Source organism: Pinus tabuliformis, chromosome 9, assembly GCF_031772625.1.
Source record: "Pinus tabuliformis cultivar Carrire ecotype Pingquan chromosome 9, CPIR1, whole genome shotgun sequence".
In the NCBI taxonomy this organism is placed as follows: domain Eukaryota; kingdom Viridiplantae; phylum Streptophyta; class Pinopsida; order Pinales; family Pinaceae; genus Pinus; species Pinus tabuliformis.
The window spans coordinates 508,554,963-508,563,800 of NC_142307.1; the positions used below are offsets into that span (position 1 = coordinate 508,554,963).

The window sequence follows — 8,838 nt, forward strand, 5'->3', positions numbered from 1 at the left end:
GACTATGGTGGAATTCGAAGGTAAAATTTCATACCTTACTGTAACTATTTTAATTGACCCTGGTGCCACATTAAGTTACATTAGTCCTAAGGTTGTAGAACACTATAAACTACAACCTGTTAAATTCAAGAATCCTTGGCTAGTACAACTGGCTATAGGGGCCAAGAGGCGAGTGCTTGCAAAAGTCAATGACTACCCTTTAAAGATAGCGGGACAGCCAGTGTTAGTAGATTTAAATGTGCTTCCCCTTGGTTCATATGACATTCTAATTGGTATGGATTGGCTAGAAAAACATTGGTCTCTAGTCAACTATAAAACCAAGACTATCTATTACAGGGATGAACTTGGTATACAGCAGGAGATGCAGGGAATTAAGCGACCTGTGCAGATTCGGCCGATAACTACCTCTCAGTTGGCAAAATGTATTAGGAAAGGGTGTCAGATGTATGCAATCCAAGTAGGCTATGCTAACTCGAAAGATAAAGCAGCTGCATTAAACAACATCCCTGTGATACAAGAATTTGCGGATGTGTTTCCAGAGGAGATTCCCGGTTTGCCCCCTAAAAGAGATATAGATTTTACTATCGAATTGGTACTGGGGGCAACCCCGGTATCCCGAGCACCTTATCGAATGAGTACACCTGAGTTGACAGAGTTAAAGATGCAGTTGCAGGAACTGCTAGACAAAAATTACATTCGCCCTAGCGTGTCTCCCTGGGGAGCTCCGGTATTGTTTGTGAGGAAAAAGGACGGGACTCTTCGTATGTGTATAGACTACCGTCAGTTGAATAAATTGACCATCAAAAACAAGTATCCTTTACCCCGGATCGATGAACTTTTTGATCAAGTAAAGGGAGCAACAGTATTTTCCAAGATCGATCTGCGATCGGGTTATCACCAAATCAGGATTAAGGACGAGGATATAGCTAAGACTGCTTTTAGAATAAGGTATGGGCATTATGAATTTGTGGTGCTGCCCTTTGGGTAACTAACGCCCCTGTAACCTTTATGTATTTAATGAACAGCATATTTCATCAATATTTGGATTGATTTGTGCTAATCTTTATTGACGATATACTTATATATTCTTGCACCATGGAGGAACATAAGGAGCACCTTAGGTTGGTGCTACAAACCCTCCGAGAACATCAGCTGTATGCCAAGTTTAGCAAATGCAACTTCTTTAAGGAGGAAATACAGTATTTGGGGCATATAATCACAAAAGAAGGGATCATGGTGGACCCTGAAAAGATAAAGACCATAATGGAGTGGCCTGTACCAAAGGATGTGGCAGACATCCGATCCTTCATGGGACTAGCCGGTTATTACAAACGATTTGTAGAAGGATTCTCAAGAGTAGTGCACCCTATTACTTCCTTACAGAAAAAGGGAAGAGCTTTTAGGTGGACCCCAGAATGCCAAGCAAGTTTTGAGCAGCTTAAGCATCTGCTCACCACCACACCCATTCTGAGCATAGCTGACCCCAATAAGGATTATGTGGTGTGCACTAATGCAAGCAAGGAAGGTGTCGGAGGCGTGTTGATGCAAGAAGGTAAGGTAATCACTTACGAGTCAAGGAAACTAAAAGAACATGAGCAGAAATATTCCGCTTATGACCTCGAATTGGCAGCCATCATACACGCTTTGAAGATGTGGCGACATTACCTTGTGGGAAGGAAATTTTTATTACTGACAGACCACCACAGTCTGACCAATTATTTTAGCCAGCCCACTTTAAATGCCAGGCAAGCATGGTGGGTGGATTTCCTAAGCGGCTTTGACATTGAAATCAAACATTTGAAAGGGAAGGAGAATCGGGTGGCGGACGCGTTAAGTCAGAAATTACAGTGCTTATATGAAATTACCTGTAGTGAATGGAAAAGCCCCTTCGAAGAGATGATTAAAAAAATAGCAGAGCAAGATGCTGAATACCAGCAGATAAAACAGCAAGTACAACAGCCTACCAGCAAGGAAAATCAGCTAGATTATGGGGTAGATAATGCTGTAATCTTGTACTATAGGAAGAGGCTATATGTGCCCAATCAGAACAGCATCAAGAATTTGATTTTAGATGAATTTCATATCAGCCACTATGCTGGACACCCAGGATATCAGAAGATGATCACTACCCTCCGAAAAGAATATTATTGGTCGGGTATGAAGAGAGATGTGGCGGAATACTTGGCACGATGTTTAGAATGTCAACAAATCAAGGCAGAACACTAGCACCCTGCGGGACTATTGCAACCGTTACCCATTCTGGAATGGAAGTGGGAGACCATTTCTATGGACTTCATAACAGGTTTGCCCAAGACAAGGAAAAATAATGACTCCATCATGGTAGTGGTTGACAAATTAAGTAAAGAAGCACATTTTATCCCTGTGCAATCTACTTATAGAGCTGTGCAGATCACTCGTATTTTTATGCAAAACATATTCAAGTTGCATGGGTTACCAAAAACAATAATCTCCGACCGTGATGTCAAATTCACATCGGTCTTTTGGAAAACATTGTTTGCAGAACTGGGAACTCAACTGAATTTTAGTACGTCATATCACCCTCAGACGAATGGGGAAATAGAACGAGTGAACCAGGTGGTGGAAGACATGTTGAGGGCATATGTTATGCAACAACCGACCAAGTGGGAAGATTACTTGCACTTGGTCGAATTTGCATACAATAATGGCTATCATACGTCACTGCAAATGAGCCCATTCGAAGTACTGTACAGGTGAAAGTGTCGCAGACCCTCAAGCTGGGGTGGACCAGAAGACAAATTAATGTTGGGGCCGGAAATGCTTGGGGAAATGGAAGAAATGGTGAAGAAGGTACAATCTAATTTAAAAGCCGCATGGGATAGGAAAAAGAATTTTACTGACCGGAAACAGAGGTTTAAAGAATATCAAGTTGGCGATCATGTCTATGTGAGAATTCAAGCAAAGAGGAGCACATTGCAATGGAGCGGGTGTACCAAATTGGCACCCCGATATTGTGGACCGTTCCAGGTCCTGGCAAGGATTGGGTCGGTGGCTTACCAGCTCGCCCTGCCAAGTCACATCCGAGTCCACAATGTCTTCCATGTCTCCGTATTAAAAAAATATGTCTACGACCCTAAACATGTAATCAGATGGCAGGATGTACAGGTAAGCATCATCCCGGTAAACCAGTCTAAAAGTTTTCTTTAAAAGAAACTGACTTAAAATGTTGCATGTTGCAGGTCGAACCGGAAGGAGAAATCTTGGTCGAGCCACTGAACATTCTCGACCAGAGAGAAGTACAGCTGCGGAAGCGAGCTATTACCCAAGTTAAAGTGCAGTGGCAGCACTTTGGGCCTGATGAGGCCACCTGGGAGGATGAAGAGCTTATGAAACAAGCTTACCTGGGGTTGTTTATGGTCAAAAGACATCGGGACGATGTCCAATCTCAGGAGGGGGAGATGTGATGCCACGAGAAAATGTAAATATTTAATTTTACTATGATAAGAGACAAACTAAATATGACAGTATTAGTCATTTGAAATTTAATAATCCTTTTTATTATTTTTGTTTAAAAAAAAAAGAGTAAGAAATGTTTTCTTGATGTGCTAGCAACTTCTTGAGGAGGAAGTTGGGAAAATGCAGTTGTTGTGGTTGCAACCTAACTACCTCCCCTAACTGGAAGGGCTTCCAGAGAAAAGGGGGAAGGCAGAGGAAAAATCTGCACTATAGGGACAGGCAAAGGAAAAAAAAAAAAAGATCGAATGGCTAGGTCTGGTGAGGACCAGATAGCCAAACACGAGGTGCGTACGTCTTGCTGAGGACTGTAGTCCTGCAAGAGACCTAGGGGGGAGATTCTAGTCCCGAAAGACAAATCTCATGGTTGGGCGGTCAAGGAAAAGTAGAGAACCCATGTGAATTATTTTGAGGAGCTCTTACAACCCGGAAGACCAGGTAAGTAGAGCAAACCTTTGAGGGAATCTGCTATATGAATTCTTAAGTGCTTTTCTATTATTGTTAAAAAAAAGAGATTACTGTTATGATTAATTGCTGACTGTTAAAGAAGATTTAGATATCTTTATCTCTGTATTATGTGGTAGTCAAATACTGCCGAGAAGACTATTCTTTTCCTTTTATAAAGAAAGAAAAAAAAAACAACAGAAGGCACAAACTGGCAAACCCGGAAATTGTGAATGGAAGTAATAGCAGAGAGATCTGTTAGGACATACGTTGTTTATACCCAGGGTTTTCCATGAAGGGCACGGTAGCCATGGGAATGGTATAAAGAAACAGAGACAGCAACTAGTGAACAAGGGTACTCCGTTGTGAGCATCCCAGGAAATGAATAAGGGCGTGACTGACTGTCTTTATAGAGTTTGATAGGCACGGGTGGCCTTAGAAATCCTCAGGATGTGTTTAGTAGTAAATAGCAGAACACTGTAGAGGTTAGAAGAAGGAGGACGCGCGAGGAATGTGCATGGAATCAGTGCGAAAACCATTAATTATTTAGAAACCCTTATAATGCAAAAAGGGAGACTGTACACTACCAAGAGAAAATTCAGGCAGATATTTCGTTTTAAACCAGTGCTCATCCCCAACATCGGGATGGAGCTCACATGTAACAAAAGGGCGGTAACAAGCTCAATAGCAAATGCACCTGGTAAAACATATAAGCAACTTAACCAGAAATGGAGGAAACCATTTAGATTCATAAATGGACAAGAGTAAACATGTTGCTTCAGCTATGAACAGATGCATGCGTAAACCAGTAAAGTACCAACCGGAGGAAATTTATAACCAGAGGAACTTATAAATTATGGGCCTCATAGTATCAAAACAGGACCGACATAAATTCTGAGTTCTGCATAGTCATAACTAAAACTCGCAGTAAACAAGTACATGCATAGAACTATATGACAAGCAGAATAATTGGACCAGAGTAGCAAATAAATTTAACTGTGAAACTAGACGAATATATTTCCATTATCAAATGTTTCTTACATCAAAAAAGTCCAGGAGCCATAAGAGCTCGGCTTTAATACAAAAGGTAAATAGAACAAATATTTACAATGGACCTGAGGTCCTTTTTCCTAAATGCTGGAAATAATACCATGATTATAGCAAACTCAAACGGAAAATTGCTGAGGATTCACAAGTTTCTCTCAACAGACTTTTCAAAACAAAAACCGAACAGTTGCAGTCATAGGAAAAGGATAGAGATAGCCTGAAGGCATAAAAGCCTAAAGGTGTGCCAAACCCCTGGTCAGGTTTGTCAGGGTCAGCAACCCAACCAACCACGGAGAAGGCTCCAGAAGAATCCTGTTCAGGGTATTCTGGGAGCTGCCATCAGATCTGAAACACAAGTAGGAAAATATGAACCATGAAGCAGGCAGCCAGCAAATGACTATATTCATTGACCTCCAACAAGGGAAACCCTGCATCAAGAGTATGATGCTTACCTGGTGACCGGCGCGAAAGGATGAGATCCTGAGAGCCTCGCCATCCCTCGTAGCAGTCGACACTTCTAGCCGCACTCGTCCTCCTTCAGCCAACAGACAAAGCAGAAGGACTATTACAGTCATAAACTTAACAATGCAATTCATTCAACCGGAAAAAGGGGAACCAAGTACACAAAGTGACATGGAAATATAATGCCTGAAGGGAGAAATAAATAATTTTTTTGTAAATGTGTAGGTAGAAACATGACACCATCCCTGTGCCAAAATATAATAAGTGAGCAACGGTGAATACATGTGATGCACCACTATGAAAATTTAATTTTGTAAACCAACAACGGTGCATCATAGGTATGTGTGCACCGTCTACGATGAGATTGCGTTTGACAGAGCATCAAAGTTGGTTCATGATTGTCTTTTGACAGAGCATCAAAGCTAGTTCATGATTGTCTTTTGACAGAGCATCAGCGCTGGTTCATGATTGTCTTTTTGACACACCGTAATTTTTTTTAATTGAAGTTATGTTTCCATATTAATAAATACAATCTTATTTAATAAAAAAATTTATTTTATGTATGATGCTGATGTATTTTATATGTCAATCATGTATCAGAGACGTCATCATAGGGAGCAACAAAAATTGGAAATAATTAGTGATATCAAGAAAACAAAAACATAAAACAATAATAATAAAAACAAAATTAATATGTAATCTTTAAAAAATATTATTAATAATAAAAAATAAATACAAATTATAAATAAAATGGGTTAATTAATATTCACAAGTATTGAAAAATATATTAATAACCAAAATATTTTAATGCAATAATTGTTTATTTTATTTTAATGTAAAACATATAAATATTTAAAAATAGTTTACATACATATATATATATTTCAATCACATATCTACTGAACTCAAATTTCTACACACTTCTTAAAATTTAGTAATTTTTTTAATTTATTTCAATCACATATCCACTGAACTCAAATTTCTACACACTTGTTAAAATTTAGTAAAATTTTTTACGAGTAAATTAATAATTAAGATACATACACAACTTAAAACGTGTATTTTTTAGAACATTCGAGCACTTTTAAAACTATATTTGGCACATTGAATGGCAACTTGTCCGACAATTTGGAGAAGAGTTAATTATACGCTGAGCGTATCGAGCCTATCTCGATTGCTGATTCGCTGAATATTCAGTAGATGAACATGACCGAACGATCGGTCGGTGAATCAGCGGTATGCCCGAAATTATAGATAAGGAACATATACATGTTTTTTGAAAATGTCTGCAGAGGGCCACCTTATCGTTTTACAATAAAATAAAGAAAGGATTTGAGAAATCAAAATGGATATATATATTGGTATCTGGGCATTTTGATTAGTTTCTATAGTAATGGAGAAAAAATGTGACACAGGTCTAAGCCATAAACCGGTCAAAAGAGGCATCAAAGTGAATTTTTTGTCAAATAGAAAGGAGTGAAATTGCAACTGAGCGACAATGACTATGTCGAGAGTGGCCATAGTTTTAACGTTGTGGAGTAGGTCCTTACCCTAAATCCATGAGATAAAATATACGTGTACAACCGTCTACTTTGTACAGAAATGCGGAAGCGTAAAGCAACTGGCCGGCAACAGAGGGCATAGTCATCGTGACCAGCGTTCAAAATTGAACACGTCAGAGCTCTTCAAAGGGTCTCTGGCATGTCAGAGAAGTAAGGAGAAATTTTTACGCGTCAAAAGAAATTTAAAATATGATTTTTGTCATTTAACAAAAGATTGGAATAAATTTAAAATATGATTTTTGTCATTTAACAAAAGATTGGAATAATATCTTGAAATTTTTTAAGAAGGGCTGTTAAATTTTCAACATTTTTTTAAATTTCATTTTTTCTGAAATTAAAATTTTAAGAATGTTGAATTTGTGAATTCCCTTTCATGTTAAAACTTAAATTCCATTTGAGAAACTCCCATTTCAAAAACAACAATTTCTTTTTGGGTTGTTTTTTCTAATTGTGCATATGATGCAAGTTCTTATTACTTATTATGTCAAAATTACCTTTTCATACCATTACATTTGGTAGTTTCTAAGTTGCTCTCATTTAAAAAACAATAGTTTCTTTTTGAGTTGTTTTTTCTAATTGTGCATATGATCCAAGTTCTTATTAATTATTATTTCACAATTACCCTTTGATACCATTTCATTTGGTAGTTTCAATTGAGAGCCACTAGATGTCAATATGGGTCATGTATTGGGTCTGTAATTTTATTGGGTTGTGCCTGAAGGCTGCCCAAAGCAAGGTTTGACAACGATTTAAGCTGGAGAGGAGCATAGATTCATGATTCAGCAAACACCTATCAAGCAAGGTTTAAGCACAATTTATGTTTGGAGATGAGTGCATTCCACAGGCTTCCTAACGTATTGGATTTTATTTGTTTGCGGATTCCCAATTCCTGGTATGTTTTCATATTCCCAATTTCTGAATGAGTTACTTGTATCAGTGTTAGTAAATGTGCTAGTGACTTGGAGGCAAGATACTAGTAATCAAATAACAGAGTTATCTTTGTTCATAATAATTCTAGATGCCACCCCAAATCTGAAAAGTATGTTACAGAATGCTTGTAGTTTGCTTAACTTATTTTTCTAGAAAACAACAAGTCATCCACAAACATGAGATGTGAAATACCAGTGGTTTTTATTACCCCGCATCTAGCAATTAGTCCATTTTCTCTAGGCAACATCATATAGTCATCAAAATTAGCCTTAGATCTCAACAGCATTATACACAACACCTTGTTAGATTAAGCTAATGATCTGAACCCTCAAATACCCATAAGAAATATTTGAGTGTGGTGTTATGGCCTATAGCCTAACACATAGTTTTCCTATAGCAGCATAAACATTACTCTTGATCTTCCAATGATATCCCAACAGGTTGATCCACTGCTTCTTTTAACTCGGTGTCCTTACAAGAAGGAACCATCCTCACACAGTTGCAAGAGGGAGGCTCAAACCGTCCCTTAACTTATTCTAGTTTCATTTTGTATGATGGCTACTTCGCTGCGGCTAGATGACAACAAATAGAAGCCCTTCTAAACTGCATATTTAGGGTCCTTATTACAGTGTATGGGTTCACTACTGATCAACTCTCCTTCGTTGCGAATAGGGCTTCATATTAACTGCGGATTAGGGCATCATCAAACAATAGATTAGTAGGCTTCGTTAGGGCTCTTTGATAGCATGTAAGTGTCACCCTTAATTGCAGATTACATCAACCTTGAGGACTACGGCTAGGGCATCTTATATAGACTCCTCTTTGACTGTGTCTAGGGTTGGTTAAGTCCTCTTCCCAGCGTATAATGATCCTCTTCTTGCTATGTAGACAGGTCTCCTTT

At 38.4% G+C, this 8,838-nt stretch overlaps 1 protein-coding gene across 1 annotated transcript; it reads left to right on the plus strand.

The window, feature by feature from the left end:
• The first annotated feature begins 1,308 nt into the window (after positions 1-1,308).
• On the plus strand, positions 1,309-2,736 carry LOC149149439 (uncharacterized). The gene is made up of 3 exons (XM_089442483.1): positions 1,309-1,552; positions 1,805-2,155; positions 2,522-2,736. Exons 1-3 carry the CDS (start codon positions 1,309-1,311, stop codon positions 2,734-2,736), a joined length of 810 nt encoding a protein of 269 aa, XP_089298609.1.
• Positions 2,737-8,838: the final 6,102 nt, after the last annotated feature.

Coding starts and splice junctions, on each gene's coding strand:
- LOC149149439 (XM_089442483.1), top strand. CDS start 1,309: ATGGGACTAGCCGGTTATTACAAACGATTTGTAGAAGGATTCTCAAGA. Junction 1,553..1,804: donor AGGCGTGTTGATGCAAGAAG/GTAAGGTAATCA, acceptor AACATTTGAAAG/GGAAGGAGAATCGGGTGGCG. Junction 2,156..2,521: donor AAAAGAATATTATTGGTCGG/GTATGAAGAGAG, acceptor CATTGTTTGCAG/AACTGGGAACTCAACTGAAT.